The sequence below is a fragment of the Desmodus rotundus genome, chromosome 9 (genome assembly GCF_022682495.2).
Source record: "Desmodus rotundus isolate HL8 chromosome 9, HLdesRot8A.1, whole genome shotgun sequence".
NCBI lineage: Eukaryota > Metazoa > Chordata > Mammalia > Chiroptera > Phyllostomidae > Desmodus > Desmodus rotundus.
Window position 1 is genome coordinate 87,570,554 of NC_071395.1, and position 19,485 is coordinate 87,590,038.

At 53.9% G+C, this 19,485-nt stretch overlaps 2 protein-coding genes and 2 long non-coding RNA genes across 5 annotated transcripts in view; 2 read left to right on the plus strand and 2 right to left on the minus strand.

The window, feature by feature from the left end:
- The window catches only part of AXIN2 (axin 2), a 28,123-nt gene extending 22,542 nt beyond the window's left edge, over positions 1-5,581 (minus strand). For both annotated transcript variants that reach the window (XM_024573154.4, XM_024573153.4), the window contains exon 1: positions 4,764-5,581. In XM_024573154.4, coding sequence (XP_024428922.2) covers positions 4,764-5,581 — 818 coding nt within the window. The remainder of the gene's footprint in view (positions 1-4,763) is intronic.
- LOC139440286 (uncharacterized) lies at positions 3,581-6,715 on the plus strand. Its single transcript, XR_011650396.1, has 3 exons — positions 3,581-3,776; positions 5,285-5,582; positions 6,462-6,715. It is a non-coding gene; the product is annotated as an uncharacterized lncRNA (long non-coding RNA).
- The window catches only part of CEP112 (centrosomal protein 112), a 370,586-nt gene continuing 356,737 nt past the window's right edge, over positions 5,637-19,485 (minus strand). Inside the window, exon 28 of the transcript XR_006653046.2 lies at positions 5,637-5,701. The gene's annotated coding sequence lies outside the window, so the exon portion shown is untranslated. The remainder of the gene's footprint in view (positions 5,702-19,485) is intronic.
- LOC123477966 (uncharacterized) lies at positions 9,708-12,995 on the plus strand. The gene is made up of 4 exons (XR_008425206.1): positions 9,708-10,001; positions 11,439-11,569; positions 12,417-12,463; positions 12,855-12,995. It is a non-coding gene; the product is annotated as an uncharacterized lncRNA (long non-coding RNA).

Consider the following 19,485-nt stretch of genomic DNA (forward strand, 5'->3'; position numbering starts at 1 on the left):
TGCTCGCATCCTCGGCGAGGCCAAATAAGAGCACTATAATTTGGGGGGCAGTCACAGTTTAATAAAACTCAAAAAAACCACCCGCCAACAAAAACAAAGAGCTGCTATGGCTCTTTTTTCTTCTGTGGCACTTATCATGACTCATAGTTACACAGTGGTGGTGTGTTCACATGTTGAATGCCTGCCCCGGGCAAGCAGACTGTAAGCTCCATGCGGGCAAGGGCCAAACCTGTCTTCTTCCCATGTGTCTCCCCAACGCTGAACGTATGTTCGTGACATGGGGCAGAGGTTTGAAACTTTGTTGAACCTCCTTAGAAGACCTGGGACCATCCCATGGGTTGCTGAAAAGTTTTTTTAGTCCAAAGGCAGAGTATAAGATCAAAACAGCCTTAAATAGCATTCAAACACTCTTTCCACCACTTCAGTGTTGCTATCTTTGTGGTATTAGCACATCAACAAAGTCCCACACGTAAGGGTTATAATTCAACCTCTGCAGGGAGAAAATGACTCAACAGACATTCCTCCTCCTCCCGCCCCAAACAGAAAAGACACCTAACTCGAATCCCGGGGTGCTCACTGCCTTGCACTCCTGGAACACGTGGATCCCAAAATAAACTCGCCTCCCTTTGCCTCCAGAATAGAGGGCTACTGTGTGACCAGTCATTAAACACGGAATATACTGCTCTCAGCTCCGTTGACTGACATGAAGTATTTGGGTTTTCCTACCATCGCAACAAGTTGAGGCACAGGATGGAGGCAGGGTTGTTGGGGGAGATAAACTCAATTTTTAAGAACCCTGAACTTTGTCAAAAATCACCACATAATTTTTTAAAAACGGATTAGAGCTGTTTTCTTGTGATTACTTAAAAAAAAAAAAAGGAAAGAAACTCAACCATGCTGCAGTAATTGTACCCAGATGCTTTGATTATTTCTTCAGGGCTGTTGTGCTCCCAGCTGCTGGCAGGGTTTTAAATTCCTAGGGAGAGTGGAGGCCTATAGTACACATTTGCACTGGGCAGACCAACTGTGCAACCTCAATGTGCAAAGGGCTTTCAGCGGGCAGGTAGCAGAGGCTCCTGGGACCTTATTTGTTGGGGACATATCTGGTGCTTCCTTCACTCACCCTGGAGCCTATTCTTATCTCTTATCTCCAGGAGATGCTGTAGCCCCTGCTCCCTCCCCAAGCATCAGGGCAAAGTCCCCTACAGAGAGGACAGCTGAACTGACCTTTGGGACCTCTTTCTGGGTTCCCTTCTCAAAACAATGAGACTTCAAAAGCATGTCCTTCTAAGGCTGTGTGTTTAGGGCTTTCCAAAAACCCTCTGACAATTTACTCCCCAAGTCACCATCCAAAAGGCGACACTGTCTTCAGCATGCACTTTCCAAGGCAGGATCAAGGAGCATCCCATGAGGGCCGGGCACGCAGACAGCAGCAGCCAACCGGGCCTTAAGAAAACAGGCGGACTTTTACAAGTGGGACTTCGCAAACTGCCTTCATCAGAGCTTCCATCCTCTAACTGTGGCCTACTGCTTCCAGCATATCTTTCCTATGGCATCATTTTCTTTGATAATTGAAGCCAAACTTGATTCCAACGGCTTCGCACAAAAACGGGCCTCATCAGCGAGTTCTTTCAGAGAACAGGAGGCACTTGGAGCCAGCAGAGGGCCATCTGCTGGGCCTGACTTATTTTAAGTGAGGCCAGAGCAGAGGGTCCAACGAGAGACCCGCCTTGGGCAGGAACACACAAGGGCCAGTGAAGACGGGGAAGGACACAGGGAGTGCTCTGTTCGCCCAACACTGTCTTCTCCTTCCCAAAATAAATGCTGGGCCAGGCTCCTAATCCCACAGCCCCCTCCACACACACACCTCGCCACTCTGTGTGTTTGTGTGCTGGGGTTTTTACACGTGCTTCTGCCAACAGGTCACTCCGGCTCTAGGTTATTTATAGAGACCATCAAAAGCCCAGGCCTCCCACTCAACCACTCGCAAACCAGAGTCCTTCCCTCTGAGGATAATTCCTGCTCTTCCGTTCCAACTATTTATATTAAACCTGACACCAAATCAGTAAGGACACAAACAAGTCATTAAAGATGAGGCTCCTTTGAGTGCCCAGGGTAAACACAGGGCTTGGAAGACGCCAGTACCCTGGGCTGTGTCTCAACAGCTGATGAAGGGAGACCCTCAGCAGGGCTCATTTTTTTCTGTTTCATTCATTTTGCCAACTTAATGAAAGCCCATTCCGCAAGTCAGGCACCGTGCTCGATGAGTGAACATGTTAGGAGGAGGAGGGGCACTTAACAGAGTTAGATAGGATCCCTACATCCCAAGAACTAGCTGGAAACAAAGACTTAAGTTCAACAAGTAGGAAAAGATAAGGCATGAGACCTTGCAATGAACATGGGCTAGAACCCAAGAGTCACTCTTTGAAAGTGACATCTTAACCTGGTTGCCCTTTTCACATAACCCAACTGTTATCATTATTAAATTATACTAATTATAATGCTTTACATCTGTTCAAAACTTCCCTCTGCAAAGGGCCTTCATGTTTATTATTTTGATTCTAATAGCTATCTATGATATAAACAGAAAGGATGGTGCCCACTCATTTTGCAGATGGCATGTGGGGTTCAGAAAGGCTTAAACTAGGTGGCAGTAGGTGGTGGGCAGGGTGGAACCCAGGCCTTTAAATAATTCAAGACACCTCCCAATACACTGCCGTACACCTGAATATCTTGTGTGTTAAAAAGAAATTTGGATGTGGCTTTCGTGTCTTGGACAATGCCTAGCTAAGATGTCTGGACTTCATGAAGTCCTGGTAAAAATGTTTCGTTTCAACACAACAACAGTGGGAGAAGGCACACAGGAACACAGTATGGAAATTCAAGAGGCGGATGAAAAGGTGCCATCTACATACCGATGAGGCCCACAGGTCACAGCCAAGAAGCAAAACACTGGGAACACAAAGAGTCTTTGGCCCCAGCCTCCAGGATCAAAAACTTCACAAGAGTAACCTCCCAAAAGTTTAACCCTGGTAGTATCCCAGCTGAGGCCTTTGGAGGAGGGAAGAACCCCCCAAGGCTGGGTCTATAGCCCACCCATGAAGGGGAGGGGCTGCAGCAGGGTCCTGCCTTCAGCGCTTTCTGACTGACAGCATCCAAAACCCCACAGGGTGCTATTTACATGGTGACACTCGGGGTCTGACAGAGAAGCCCCACTGTTAGAAGTCCCTGGCGGAAGAAGCGGCCTTACCACGGGCCTTCCGGACTCTCAGCTACCACTGACAAACGGGAGGGCAATGAGGCCAGCAGGTTTTACTCAAACGTTCACATAATGGAATGGGGCAGTAGCAGCCGGTGCCTCCGTGACTGCCCAGCCACAGAGGCTAGACCCAGCATCTTCATCATAACAACCTGAAACCATAAGCGTCAAATGCTGAAACAACTTCGGGTGATCCTATGCTTCCTTGCAAAAGCCAATAAATTCCACTTAGGTGTAGACCAGATGTCTGTGAATGGCTCCCGAGAATATAAGAGCGCCCCCTGGTGGTTAGAGAACAAGCCCTTCCCTCCCTGGGAAGAGTGTCCGCCACCCCCTAAATCACTCCTCCCAGATTCAGACCTGGCTGTCCTGCCCCTCTCCCTCCTCCTGCTGCTGCGAAACACTGGGAGGCCAGCCTCTACAGAGAGAGGGCCATCTCCAAGGAAGCAGCCCGCCGTCTTTAACACATGGAGAAATACACCAGGGCTAGCAAGATAAGCCACGAGATAGTAATCAGGTAAGTGCCCACCCCCTTCCCTGGCAGTCTGTAGGCAACAACCCAGAATTAAGAGGCTCATTCTCTTTTTGAATATCCGAAAGGAGAGATAGGGAGAGAAACAGGAAAACTCATGCTCACAGGAGGCCTGAAGTTGCCTCCAAAGGTCAAGAATCTTAAGATTTGGCCATTCTGTAAAGGACTGTTTGTCTTTGAAGCCTCCAAAAGAGAAAGCACTCCAGGGGCCCAGTCTTCTCTGGCCCAAAACCTCTGCTCCTTCAGCACAAAATAACAAAATAATCAGCTGAGGTCTGCCCCTCGGGCTGCAAACACTTAAAAAGCTAGATTCATATACCAGCAGACTCTAAACCTAAGGGTCCCTCGTTCAGGAAGGACACAGGGCCTTCCCTTTAAATAGGAGGGTTTCTCACTGGGTAAATACCTAATTCTACAGAGACCCACAAGACCCAATTCCTGGCTCTTATCTTCACATAAAAGTTCAAAAGATCCCACTTACCCCCACATTCAATGGGTACACACTTTATTTCCTGTGTCTCTACCACAACCCAGCTGCCTCCTTAGCCACATTAATTCCACTCTCTACTGATTAGTGGAGAATGACCCCTTTCAAAACTGGTGCTTACTGTATTTGGTGACTCAACGGCATCAAAAGCTGCTGTTCTCTCGTTCACTCTCTCTCTCTCTCTCTCTCAATCCTTTGGAAGACTGGCCCAGAGAACTAAGTAACCTGCATTAATGACTACTGCCTGCCAGTGTTTGAATTTAGGACTAGAAGACTGCAGGCATTTAGATATGTGGGCATCACTCCCCCAGCCCTTAAACCACAAAAAGCAAGAGCAAAGCATTCATGGCCAGTGGCCCCGGCTCTCAACAGACCTTTGTCAGCCTCTGCAGCACATCCATCCAACCATCCACCCTATATAACTCAAAACATCTGCAAAGTCCCTATCATCCACCACCGACCCCTCACCCCGCGGCCACTCTTACCTGTATCCATTTTCAACAGTTTCTGTGGACCTCACATTCACTGTAGCCCTCAGAGTTTTGCTGGACAAGCCAACCACAGTGGGTGAAAGTTTGCACTTTAAGTCAGCACAAGTCCACTCTTCTTCTTCATTCAAGGTGGGGAGATAGCCACACACGACCTTTAGGCTGCCCAGTCCCCCGTTAGTCATGTAAGCCGTGTTTTCTCCCCCACTCCTCACATACTCGAGGTATATATCAGAAGTCAAAAACATCTGGTAGGCATTTTCCTCCATCACCGACTGGATCTCGGTCTGCGCCTGGTCAAACATGATGGAATCAATCTGTTGCTTCTTGATGCCATCTCTTATGTAGGTCTTGGTGGCAGGTTTCAGCTGTTTGGAGACAATGCTGTTGTTCTCAATGTACCTTTTATAGATTGCTTTGGCGACTCGCAGAGTTTTGGTATCCTTCAGGTTCATCTGCCTGAATCCGTTGCAGGCAAACCAGAAGTCTAAGGTATCCACGCATTTCTCCCTCTCCAGGAAAGTCCGGAAGAGATAAGCACCGTCCTGATCGCCCAACAAGGAGTGCAAGGACTTGGTCCACCTGGTCAGAGGGGAATCAGGAGATGCCCGTCCCTCGGGCTCGCCCAACCCATCCTCATTCCGCCTGGTGTTGGAGGAGACAGGCATGGGTTTTGTGACCTGGCCCTTTCCCACCCCGGGCTGGCAAGGTGGGGTCTCCCCTTCTTCTCCCGGAACTGGGGGCCGGGGAGCATCCTCTCGGAAGCTGCTGCTGGGGTCTGGCAGGCGAGTCACCAACACAGTGCTGCTACTCATGGTGAGTGAGTTCTTCTCACTGAGTTTGAGATTTTTTTTTTCTTCTTCCAGTTCCTCTCAGCAATCAGCGTGGTCTCTCTTACTCTCTCAAGTCAGCAGGGGCTCATCTGAGCCTCCTTTCTGGAAAGAAAAGGAAGGGGGGGAGGTAGGGAGAGAAAAGGGTATTGATCTAATCAAAACCAGATCTACCCAACATCAAAGCAAGAAAGTAAACAGGCTTTTCAACTCCTCGAATTCAAATCAAGCAACCCAGCTATCTGCGAGGTGCTCATCTAAGGTATCAGATGCTTTTTCAAAGGAGAAATCTGAGCTCCCTGAACGCTTGCAGGGAGGGGAAGTGGGGGGGGGGGCAGAGGGGAGAGTTAGTTGAGGAAGGGGCGGAGGTGAGATGGGAGGTGGGGGCAAAGAAGGGGCATGCGAGGTGTGAGACATAACCTTCCAAAAACCCACTCGCCCAGGAGCACACAGGGCAGCTGGCCCGCGCCTCCGCTCCCTCCTCCCCTTGCTGTCCCTTCCCCCCCAGCACCGACTCCAAACACACGCACTCCGAGCCGCAGGGCTGTGTGCAGGTGAAACCAATTTCGGTAAATTTCCCCACTCGGCTCTCCTCACAGATAACTCTAGCTCCAAACGTGCCCTTCCCCGGCATCTGGTTCCCATTCCCCCCACCCACCCCTTCCCTCTGCGCTCCCCCTTCCCACTCCCTAAAAATTCAGATCTTCGACCGAGAAAGAGGCCCGCCCAGCACCGGGCGGAATGGGCTCCCGGACTCGTAGCTGGAAAACGAACCCCCACCCCCGAGCGGTAAACGTTCCTGAGCCCCCGCTTCCCGCCAAGAATAAGAGTCTACACCTCTGTCTTCCCCGCTCCCCCAAACCAGAAATCAACTCAGTCAGATGACACTTTGATCTTCAAAACTTTGCGAGAGAGCAGAGAAGCCTCGGGGCACACCACCCCGTCTCCCCCGCCCCCCAAGCCACCTCCCGAAGCCGCGAACCCTACAAAACCGGATCAGAAACCGTCTCACGCTACCACTGCCTATGCCAAGAATCCCAAACTCTACTGACCTCAATCAAGCCCGTCTCTTCTTTTCAAAAGAAAAGTCTAACCAATAAACAAGCCGCTTTCCCCAACCCGGGTAGGCTCAAGTTAAGAAGGGCTGGAGAGGAGGGGGGGGGGCGAGAATGGGGCACGACCCCAATCGGGGGGCTGAGACTCAGGCCTGGGATGGGTGTGTGCGGTCACCTCCCCGGGCCTAAAGCCTCCGGGCTGGGCAACTCTGCGGGCAAAGTGGAGGGGCTGGAGGTAGCGTCGCGTTACCCTGGCAGAGAGGAGGTGGAGAGGCCCCGTTACCTGGAAAACGAAGGCGGCCCGAGGCTCTCATCTCCGCCGAGCCCCCCCGCCCGTCCCCCCGGCCCAAATCCAACTGAACGAGTCCAGAGCCGTGGAGCGTGGAGCCGAAGCCCCGGGAGGCGCTTGCAACACCCCGACCCCAGCACGGGTCGGTCCCCGGCGCCGCAGCTTGCAGAGGCGCCCGCAGAAAAAGCACCGAAAGCAGCAGCCTGGTCCAGAAATGGCGACGCGAGGAGTCTCTCTCGGCAAAAAAAAGGCCGGAGCGGCCGGGGGCGCACGGCCCGGGTGGGGAGGAGGGACGCAGGGGACGCGGGCGCCCCGGGCTCGGGTCGCTCCAGCTCGCAGACTGAGCTTCGTCCAGCACTCGGGGCCCCTAAACGCGGACCAGTGGCAGGGAGGGGAGTGGGGAAAGAGGCGGGAGGAGAGGAGGGGGGCGGGGGAAAGGCGGAGGAAGGAGGCGGAGGGGAGGGCAAGTGGGGGGCGCTGCCACCCTTTCATCCCACCTTCCAAAGCCGTGCACACTCACAACCCAACTCACATCCCAAAACTACGACATCGATGCGCTCCCATGGGGGGCTTGTAGCCCTCTCTGGCCCCGCTGCAGCCTCCACTTGCAGAAGTCTCTCTGCTGGGGCACCCGCCACCCCACTGGGGAGGGGGCTCTTGCGCAGGGCGCTCAGGGCAGCCGGGCCAAGCCCCCAGGAGCGCCGGGCCAAGCCCCCAGGAGCGCCGGGCGCCGGGCCGCAGCTCTCCTCCGCGGCCGCCTGGAGCGCGCCCCGAAATAGCCGGCCTGCCAACTTCAAAGGGCCGCCCCGCACATCAAAGAGCGCGGACCGCCCCGCGGCCCCTGTCTTCGCACTCACCAGAGATCCGCGCGCGCGCTCCGCTGCGAGACCTCGCAGGCGCCCCGGACAGGGCCCCGGCCCCAGCCCCAGCCCCTGGATCGGTTCGCAGCAGCCCCGGGCCCCCCCGGGCCGGTCCCGGTGTCAGGGAACATGGGGAGTCTCGAGGCAGGGGAAGGGGGTGTGGGGAAACAATCCGGGATTAGAGCGAGATCCACCCGTGAAGGGGGGAAGCGGCGCTCCCCGCCGCCCCTTTTATGCAAAAGATTGGAGTGGGCCTCCGCCCCCGCCGCGGCCGCCCCCGGCCCCTGCGGCCCCCGCCCGGCCCGGCTTTCAACACAGGTCCTGTTTCCAGCAGTCACTCCGCGCACCAAATGTCCTCCGGGCGCTTCCAACAAAAACTGCGCTGTGGATTTAACTGTGCACTTCAAAGGCGCAAGCCGAGCGCACGGTCCTGAAAGGGAGGTACGCACTGGCCGCGCCCCGGGCCACCCCTGTACCCCCATCACCCCTCCTGGGGGCTGTCCCGTGGTTTGCACCGCCCCTCCCGGGCCGGTCGTCGTAGAGCTGTACCCTCTCCCTTCCCCGGTGCCCGCAACACGGCTTGGCGTGAGCTTGCCCCCTGTCCCAGGAGGACTTTCTTTGAATCATCTCTGCAGGAGCCGCGCCTCCATCTCTACCTTTTACAGCAGGGCTTTTGGCCTGGGAGACAGGCTTTTCGGACGCCGAGCAGCCAAGAAATCCATTGCTATGAAGGGTTATTTTTATTTCCAAGCTTTCTGGTTGTTACTGAGTTGCCAGGACCTTATCAAAGCGCAGCGGGCTCCAGCCGACTCCCCCGGGCCCGGCTCGGGGAGCCAGTGATCCCGCCGCGCCAATCACAGCCGCGCTTGGCCAGCCCGCGCCGCCCGCCTTAAAGCGACAGCGCCCGGCGCCCGGCCGGGCTGGGCCCGCCCCTGCCGCACGCTTCTCTCCGCAGTAACTCGTCCCCGCCTTCCTTCGCCCCCTGCCAGGCGCGTCCCCCCCACCCCCATCCCCAACGCCTCACCCCAGGGGCGTTCTTAGCCTGAGTTCTGATTCTGTCTTTCAAGTTTTCTGGCCTTTTTGCTCTAGCTTCCTCCCCACGGCTCCTGTCCTCGTCCTCCCCGGCCCTGGAAAGCAACAGTTTATTGTAACATTCTGGCCAACGCAAGAACTGCAAGCAAGCAGATTTTTTTTTTTTTCCTATCATCAAACACTTTTGCACTTCTATTCACGTTTTACTGGGAGTGCGGGCTTGGAGGATCTCCTAAGGAGATTTCTAGTCCTGCGATCGACTGGCCAAGTGTCATAGGGCGAATGCGGGTCTGGACTTAGAAGGCATGTGCATGCTTGTGCACGCGTGTATCTGAGTGTGAGTTAAGGCCACAGTGCGTGCGTTTGTGGATGTGTGAATAGGGATGTGGATCTGCCAGCACAGGCCTGAGCGCTTAAGATGGGATCTGACACCTGGTTAGGAAGCATGCCTCAGTTCCCTTAAGATTTAACCCCAACTTCCCAGCCTGGCCATCAGAACCCTCCTCGTGCACACCCACACCATCCTTCTGTAACAACACATACTCAACACTCTCCCGCAAGCATCCCCCATCCTCCCATATGTTACATATTAAACAGACATGGAATGTCTTTTTCCCTTCCACCCGCAGTTTTAATGTATTGAAAACTCCTCACCCCACTGTCACCCTTGAATTCCTGCCCACATTCCCCCAGTGTTTATGAGGCAAACCTTCTCTTCTCACTTAATGGAACTAGAAAATGTGTCACAAACACAGAACATTATTCATTTACTCATCATTGTTACAGAATGACCCATCATATGACAAGCTAATAATTAACTTTTCCTCCTTTAAAAAAACAAGGATGTAAACCAAATTTGTTCAAGAAATGAAAGGAAGAGCCAAGCACCATTGGAACTGTGCAAGGCTTTGGCTCTCCAACTGTACTCACTTTTTCTTTATTTACTTTCTTGTTGAAAGTAAAGGATGGCAAACGCTTTGCCATGCAGAGGTGTCTCAGACCTGTCATTAGGCCTTCGGAACTTTGAAACTTACAGGAAGGAACCAGCACCATCCGCGCTGGGCTGGAAAAGGGCAAGCAGCAGAGGCTGTGCCCCACACCCTCAACCCCAGCCCATGGGATGGTGACAAGGGATTAGAGTCCTTGTCTGCCCCTGGGTGCCAAGTCAGGTAAGCATCTCCCTCTCCAGCCTCTATATGATGTGCCTGGTGGCCCTCTGGGCTCACCTCTCCAGGCGGCCAGGCTGGGGGGTAAAACCAGCAGTCCAGGCTGTGAAATGCAGCCACCTCAGGGCAAACTGTGAAGACCGGGGAGAGGGTGGCTGGATGACTCATCTTTGCCTTGGGACACTGTTTTGGGTGTGAGGAAACTGGAAGCCCATCTACTTCACGTCTGCTTGATCCAATAGCCTGGCCTTCCAGAATGCGTGTATGTGGGACCTGTGGCCAAGGGCACACCCACTCCTGTCAGTGACCCCAGCGGGGGCCAGAAGCAAAGCTGTCCCTGTGGTTTCAGGGAGTCTTCAGGCCATAGAGGGTGTTATTACAGGAATCAAAAGTGTATACGGAAGGGGATGAATTGTCGCAGAAGCGTCTATAATATAAACAGCCGCGTGTGCGTGCGTGTGTACACAGAGACGTGTTGGGGGAGGGGAGATCAAAACAACCAAAACATCCAAAGTGAAAATAAACAAGGATCAGAAAGAGGAGGCTTTAAAAAAGGAAGTGGAAACTTGGTCTCCATGGGTGGTTTTCTTCCCCTCCCAGCTGTCCCCACTGACCCTTCACTGCCCCCAGCAGTCCTAATCATCACAGACTCGGCTCCCTCATTATCCTAGGGCGGCAGCAGAGGCTGGAGACGGGGATTCAGGAGCAAGGCCTAGTTTGGATTAGGTCTTCTCACTAATGACCCCCCCGAGAGCCTGTTTTCCAGAACAGGTGCTTGCTAACCTTGGGCCAACGCCTCCCACTCCACCTAACTCCCCACTCCAATTTTATGTCGGGTGGTTCATTGCCCATCCGGCAGGAGGCTGGGCCAAGGGCTGAGAAGCCGGGATCCCTCGAGAGCCTCCAGGTCTTTGACTACTTGTTGATAATATTTCTGGAGGAGAATCCAAAGTCCTCCGCTTATACCCAGTCCCTTTCTCAAGATAGCACAGTTTTCCATTTTCTCCTTCTCCCTGGCAGCAGGGATATCATGTGACTTGTAATCCTGCACGGTTGCCTGGAAACTGGAAAGCAAGGTGATGGATTTCTGCACATGCTCATGCTCCCCCTCCTTTAAAGAAATACCCCGCAGAGGATAAACAGCCCACTCTGCCTAAGTGCAGACAAGTTTAATAAAGCAGAGGGTAATTATTTTCTGGAAGTATGTACAGGGCTGAAACCTAGAATCCCAGAGAACGAGGACTCAGTGCTGCCTGACTAGGCATGTAGCTAGATCTCCGACCTTGCGCCAGCCCCACCAACGCCCCTCTGGAGGGGAAGTCACACCAGCTGCCACTTCAGAGGTGCTCAGACCCAGGATGTTGCTCACTAAGACTCAGTGACTTTGCATTTCATTTCTTTGGAAAAGTGCCACCTTAGACAATGTACCTTTGTTTACAGAGGGAGATGGAGAGAGATACAGTTAACATTTCCTGAGACAGCAGGTCACCTAAGCACTCTGAGTCCCCATGTGTTCGCCTCTAGAGTGGAAGAAACTGCCCTCCAAAGGCTGTTGTGAAGATCAGCGATAGGTAAATGCCCAGCGCGATGCATGATACTCAGTATATTCTCAAAACATGGTGGTTACTTCTGTGTAGCTATGCTGTTCCCTCAATGGTCAACGACCTATTCTAGGAAGAAACTCCAACTCCACAGCAAAGATGCCCTCCAACAGGGGCCACGCTTCTGGGGGTGGGGCCTGGGAGCTGACCAAGGAGGACCTGCAGAGGTGGGCCAATACCACCATGCCACCTGCAGAGGCGGGGAGGGGGTTGAGGGGGCTATGCCGTTCTGCCATCTCTCAAACCCCTTCCTGCCCTGTCCCCCACCCACTACCAGAATTTCTAGACAGGAGGTCCTTAAAGTGTTATGTAATCCAACCCATCATTTAAAACGGGGAAACTAAACAACGAGGAGGTAAAGAGATTTTCCCCAAGATCACTTTGCCCACATTCAAGCTTGCTAGAACCTCTTTGGGGTCCAGACTCCTGGTCCATTCCCTTTTCCCCCACACCACGGTGCAGAGACCCAGGGCAGAGCTGGCTAAGCGGGGACCCTGACATCTCGAGTCCTTGGCTTCTACGGCAGAGCTTTTGAGATGCTTTTCTACAAGAATTGCCACAGGGCTTCAGCCTGAAACTGCACTGAAGTGCCCTTCATTCAGCCCCTACTTTGTGGGTGGCCTTGACCCCCTAGAACTGGGCTACCCTCAGCCAGCTCCTGGGCAGTTCCACCAAGTCTTCCACGTGGCAGATGTTTCCATGGGCATCTCAGTGGGGTTGGTCCACCTAAGGGAGAACAGACTTTAACAGAGCCAGAGGGCAGAAAGGAAGGAGGAAAAATCAGACTCAACCTCCTGCCATCCTGTCTCCTTTGCAGACAAGAGACTCAGAATGTCAAAGTGGAGCCCTGACCAGCACGGCTCAGTGAGTAGGGCATCTTCCCACGGGGTGAGAGCTTGTCCCTGGTTAGGACAAGGGCCTGGGAGGCAACTGATCGATGCTTCTCTCCCTCTCGTTCTCCCTCCTTTCCCCTTGCTCTAAGAATTATTGAAAGGAAGGAAGGAAGGGAGGGAGGAAGGAAGGAAGGAAGGAAGGGAGGGAGGGAGGGAGGGAGGGAAAAAGAAAAAGAAAAGAATGTCAAGGTGGAGGTTTTGAAGCCACAAGTGAAAAGGGAGGTTTCCCTAAGAAATCCTATCTGTAGAAATGTTGGGGAAAACTTATTTGTTAATGAAATTATCATTTTGTGGTATGTTAAATTTAAACCACATTAAGCCAAACAATAATTTAAAACGTCCTAATCTGATTTACTTTCCAGTGCTTCCTATATTTATTAGCAATGGAACTACAAATGGCCGGGTTTTCCAGCATCTTGCCGTTCATCAGCTTGGAGCTGGGCTTTTAGGAGTTGACCCCAGCTTCTAAGAGAACATCAATATTAAAACAAATCCAGAAAGAGCTTTTGGTTTTTGAAGTTATCTTCTCCCACAGCATCAAGCACACACACACACACACACACACACACACACCAGGCTGTTTTCAGAAAGGAAGTGACAGACAGGTAGGAAGAAGGAACCCTGAAGTCAGCACTCCAACTGGCAACACGTGAAACTTTGCTAATAAATAGCTCTGTGTTCCTAAGCTCTCTCCGAGGACACTTTCCTCTGCCCCTGAAAATGTCATCTTGCTCATGTTAAACAACTTCTGGAAAGCGAAGGTTTGCCAAGTTTGAAATCAGTTCCTTTAGTCTTTCGTGTCAGTGTTGCTTGATTTGCTTTGAGCACTTCTGCTGACTGAGTGCTTTCCTGGGTTCTCAAGGCTTTGTCCCTGTCCCCGGGATGCTGGGCACAGGCCCAGGCTGCCCCGGCACACCTGGCGAGGAGGCTCTGGGTCTGGCATTCCGCTGGAGAAGCTTCTGCGCGTCAGGTCCTCCGTGTGCTGCCTTATTATGTAACCTGCTGATGCTGTCGCAGTGTCCTCAACGTCCTCTGCAGAGCACTGAGGGGGTAGAGATGGCTGACGACTTCTTTCAGGAGGCGTCTACGCTCCCTTGGCTACACTTCCTCCCTCCCCTTGTCTCCTCAACCCAAGATAGTCTCTCTTCCTTGAAACCTATTTTCAGCCAGGTGAGAGGCATCCGCATTGCTAAGGCACATGGGCCCCTTTTGACCGTGTGTGGCTGGGCGTATTTGCAGCTCTCTCTCCTCGTCAAGTTCCAAGCACTTATCCCAACAGCACTTTCTGATAGTGACCACCTCCCCCTCCTGATGCTCTTCAGGGCACCTCTTGCTCCTCCCCACCCCTCACAAGGCTCTCTTTCTCTGAGTTCCTTCCTCCCAGCATGTTTTAGTGTGGAAGCAGTGATTTCAAAGACAAGGTAGCAGAAAACACCCCATCAGAGCAGCAAAAAGGAAACAGAATTTTTTAAATGTGAGGACAGTTTAAGAGACCTTTGGGACAACATGAAGGGTAACGACATTCGCATCTGAGGGGTACCAGAGGGGAAGAGAGAGAGAGAGAGAGAGAGAGCAAGGGATTGAGAACCTGTTTGAGGAAAATGACTGAAAACTTCCCCAACCTGGTGAAGGAAAAAGACACACAAGTCCAGGAAGCACAGAGAGCCCCAGACAAGATGGACTCTCTAAAATGCTTCCCTCTGTCCCCACCTACAGTGCTAAGCTCTGCCCTCTAGAGATGAGGACACCCCAGACCTGTGGTCTGCCCCCCCGCCGTCTCCTCCTGCATCATCCCCACCTTTGAGAGGCCAGGCCACAGGCCTCTGGAATTTAACGCTCTTAAAATGGAACCTGTTTCATTCCAGGTGGAAACCAGCTGTCCTCCATTAGGCAGCGACCTCACCATCCCCAGCTACCTCCACCAGAAGCCGGGGCCATGTCTAGACTCCTTCACCCCCTTCAGCCTCTCAGCCCAAAACTCTTCTCAAATCGCCGCCTCTCTCCAGGTCCACAACCACTGCCAGGACTCTGGCTGTTGCCAGGAGCAGCAGAATGTTCTAACTCTTCTCCCCGCCACTTGCCCCTGGGATCCTTTACACGTGCTACTGTAGAGAGCGTTCTGCCATCTAAAATTGACCATGTCACCCCTGGTTTCCAGTCCTCTCCTGGCCGCACATAGCCTTCAGAATAAAACCCCAAGTCCTCGGCATGGTGCACAGGGTGGTGGGCCAGGCCCACCTCCAGCCTCATCTCCTGCTGCCACCCCCAGGCTCCTGCCAAGGGCAGTCCCACGTGCTGGTCCCCACCTTCCGTTCTCTGTGCCTTTATCCTTCTTCACTCCCACGGGGGCTGCCTCTCCCCAGTCTCCTCTGAATTCCCACAGCACCTGGGCCAAAGAGAGTACCTTTGGTGTTAAAATGTGGCGCCCAAAGGGGCAGGTGGGGCTAATCCTTTGAATGAGGATGATCTTCGTAAAGCCATCCTCAGAATTCCTGCCAATGAACTTGGATGCGGGGAGGGATTCCTGAATGGGGTGGCCCAGAATGACTTTGGAGAAGTCTTTTTTGTCCTTGATGACCAGCTTAATGATGGGTACCTTAAGAGTACGTCCCCTGACCAAACAAGAAGAAAAAGTCTACACATCAGAAATGGCGGAACACGCTTCATGGTCGTCTTAGCAAACACACGAGAATCTGAAACATAAAATGTGTGGATTGAGCCTCACCTCCCGCTACCAATGTTCTCTTGACACTCTCCCCAATAACTTTTGAAGATAGGAAAAAATGTGGTCATCATCGAAACCGTGACATCTGATGATCGCAATGAATTGCCCCGCAGGCAGGGGCTGTTAGAAAACAATTAAGTGGAGTAAACAAGCTGCTAGCTCGCCCAGCTCTTGGGTCAAAAAAAGGCTGGGGCGAGATGCCGCCAGCTTCAGCGGGTGACAGGGCAAGAACGCCGACTTGTCGCTGATACTATCATGTGGCAGAATTGAATTCATTTTCAGAAAGAGAAGTTTGCCCAATGCAGTAAACCTGCCTACCTCTGTAAAACTTTTCAAGTGAATCCATTAGTCCACCAATCAGAAAATGATAAAGACCTGACTTCTGGGGTGGTCAGAAAATACAGTCCCAAAAGTAAAGGACTTCCTCCCCTTCCCTTTCCCTATTCCAAGGTCGCAGAAGCCCCAGAGCAGAGCGGGCAAGGGGTGAGAGCAGGTGTGAGCCGCCGCCTGCCGAGTGGGGTGGGGACGGGGAGGCAGAGGGGCGGGGCCGGCGGGGCCCTGTGGATACCCAGAGGGACCTTGGAGAAGCCCCGGCGGCAGGGTGGGTCCTCGGGCCAAGAGCCGCTCTGCCACCCAGGAAGGGGCGTGGGGCGTGGGGTGTGGGGTGGTCTCAAGGCTCTTCCCCCATTTCGGCCTTCTCAGGCGGCCACCCACTTCGTGTAGGTCCTGCAGCTGGGCGCCCGAACTTGGCTCTTCCTTCACTCACGCGACCCTGCCCACCCCCACCCTGAGCGCTGACCGGTTCCACCCCACACAGGCGCTTCCTTTGCCCCTCGCCAGCCATCCCCAGGCGGTCTCCGCTCTGAATTTCCCTGTGAAAAGGAATCCACCTTAAACTCCACAAGACAATGGTGGGTCCTGCCTGCCTTTGGGGATGGCAGCTCTGCCCAGGAAAAGGGGCTTTGCCCTCCCGGCCCGCAGCCGGCTTGGGAGGAGGAAGGCGAGCACTCACTGCGGTGGGCACCGGGCCCCGAATGGAGCAGAAGGCCCCGGGGCTGCCCCGAGCAGCCTCCCTCTGGGGGAAGGGGAGGAAGACACCAATAACCCAGTGGCTGTTTTGACGTTTTTTGTGGAAGGCACTGGGCAGGAGAGGTGACAGGGACGAGGAGAGTCCAGGAGGAGAAGGGGGTGGAGGGGCTGCGGGCAGCCGGGAACAGGCCCTGCGCTGGTCCCAGGCAGGAGGAAGCTGTGCCTTTTCCAGAAACCCGTAGAAAATGGGGGGAGCGGGGCCAGGTGGGGCAGACTGGGCTGGGGCCTGGCAGCGCCTGGACGGTGGGAGGGAGGGGTTTCCTTTACCCCGAAGTGTACTAAATTATGAGCCAGGGGAGTGTGGCACAACACGGACGCCTGAGAGTCTGCCCCTTCTCTGTGCCTCAGTTTCCCCAAGCATGAAACGGGAGGAACGGAGGTAGTACTGAGGGCTGTTGTGAAGAGTAAACCAGGTCTCAGCCGTTGCCAGGAGCCCCTCCCGGCAACTGCTTAGGGGAAACAACTAGGAGAAAGCCTGGCTGGGCTGGGGCCCAGACCTCCTCCGAGAAGGTCCAGGTCTTTTGGACAGTTCAAGACCTTCTTCCCTCAACTATAAAGTGGGAACAAAATAAAATAAAGCCTCTGTAGAGTGGAGTTTGAGTGGAAATGGAGCAGCCAGCACGTTTAGTCTCTGAGAGACGGGAGTGCTCAGCTCCCGGGCACCAAGGCTTCCCGAGGCCCTCTGTGGTCGCTGCAGGGTGGGGGCCAACTTTATCGTGAGCCTCCCTCAGGGCGCACCCCAGCCCCAAGCCCTGCTGAGGTGGCAGTGAGAGTTTCTAGGGACCCTTGGTCTCTCAGTACCTGTGGCTGGGGGCTGGGCGGCGGGGGATTGGCACCGGGACCCCACAGATGCCCATGCCCACAGGTGCTCAAGGCCCTTATATAAAATAGTGTACCGTCCGCCTCTAACCTATGCCACCCTCCCAGGAACTTCACACTGTAACCGGATTTATTATAATAGTCTCCCTTTTCTACCTTCCCATGGTTCCAATTAGCTGAGGTCAACCGTGGTCTGAAAATAATACAGGGAATATTCCAGAAATGAACAATTCATAAGTTTTAAATTGCGTACCATCCTAAGTAGTGTGATGAAACCTCAAGCCCTTCTGCTCTGTCCCCCCTGGGCCGTGAATCATCCCTGTATCTGGGTGCTGCCGGTGCCCCAGGCCCGTGAGGCACTCAGCAACCCCTAGTGATCAGACCTCGGATGGCCCCTTGCGGTGTCACAGTGCCTGTGTTCAAGTCATCCTTATTTTCCCTGACAATGGCCACGAAGCACCAGAGCGGGAGGCTGGCAACTCAGATATGCCAAAGAGGGGTCGGAAAGCGCTTCCTTGAGTGAGATGGTAAAAGCTCTCAACTTAATAAGAAAAATCAATAGGATGCTGAGGTCGCTCCTGTCTCTGGTAAGAAGGAATCTGTCTTTGAAATTGTGAAGAAGGAAAAAGCAACTTGGGATACTTTCGCCGTCACGTCTCAGCCTGCAGAAGTTAGGGCCCCAGTGCGTGGTGAGTGCTTAGCGATGCTAGAAGAGGAATTAGTTTATCACGGGTGTGTTTGGTGTCTATATGTAAATGCTCCCCGTTTCAGGCACTCGTGCGGCTCTTGGGACATACCCCTAGCAAGGATGGGGGGCTACAGTACTTAAAACTCCTATGCAAAGCGAATGCTGCGGAATGGCTGTTCTACTGCACAGCTCAGGGACCGTGCTAGGCCTAACCGCCCACTACACATCAAAAACAAGGTAACCTTATTTTCAAATAAGGTTACTTATTTCCACACACCCTTGGTTGAAGAACCTGTGGATACAAAGGGCAAAATGTCCTAGCAAATGGTCCACCAGTATGTTTCTAGGACCTGAACCCTTGTGTGGCCTCAGCACCCCCAGCTGTGCTGGCGCTTGTCCCCACCCCCACCCCACTCCTCCCACCCGCAGGCCTTTCCCTGGGCTGTGCAGGGGCAGCATTGTGGAGTTTTGTTATTCTGTTGCTCTTCCCGAGATCCCTGAGGTGGGTCCTTGGGAGGAGGTCAGGACGCTCAGCCTCCCGGCCCTGCCGTTCACAGAGCCTTCACAGACCTCCGTGGGATGAACTGCCCGCCTGCGGACACGTGCCACACAAAGCAGCCTGGCTCTCTTCTTAACACATGTTTAATGACTGAGGTGTGGCTACCAAGCCTATGATGCTGCCGCCCGCTCGCTTGTTCCCCTCTTTGTAAATCCTGCAAAATGCAGTGTTTCATGGACTCTTCTCGGTATGGATTCCCTGGCCAGCAGCCGAAAATGCCAGTGTTGTGGTCACAGGCATGTCAAGCCTTCCTGCCAGCGTGCATTTTCTGTTGCCAGCCTGGGAGCTCCTGAAGAGGCCCCACATGTGAGATACGGTGGGTCCCACCCACCGACAGGCCTCTCTCTGTGTGTCCCTGGATTTGGCTGGATGTAGCATCTTGGTGTGGGGGTGATGTCTGGCAACCCCGGGGGATGGGAGCTTTAGAGGGGGACAACAGAGTCCAGGGTTATGCCCCTCCCAGCTCCTCTCCACGCTCTGGTGTGCTCCTCCAACGCCCCACGCTGGGCCCTGAGCCCCTGCCCAAACGCCCCTCTTGCTGGGTGTCTGGCCCTGGTTCCCAAAGCCCTCTTGACTGACGGAGCCTCATCAAAAGACACTGAAGGGGTACGCCAGCGACCCTGTGTCTGCCGCTGTCTTTGAAGCTTGCACGGTGTCCTGCATGGCAGGCGTTCAGCGGGAAGGGAGGCAGCGAGGGAGAAGGGAGCTCGTTCTAGCAGCACTGGGCAGTGTCTGGCTGGACTGCAGTGCCTGACAGACTCAAGTTTTCAGACCACGTTCCCTCTCTGGTGAGGGGGGCTGGCTGACCCACCAGGGGGTTTCTGGGCCCTGGTCTCCTGACTGTGGATAATGTGCAGGGGCAGGAGGGACCAAGGGCTACGGTTGGGTTTTCCAGCTGGACCCTCCATGCTTTGCCTCACCCACTTCAGTAACGTGAACAGAGGCACCGAGAGTTTGGGACAGGGAGGCACTGGCCAGCTCTCCTCATTGGCCACATATTCCCACCGCCCTTCTGGGACACAGGCCCACTCCAGCCTTTGCTGGTCAGCTGGGGGGCTGCGTCCTGACCCACTGGCCCTGCATGGAAGCATGCTTGCCCTCTGCTCCTTCAGT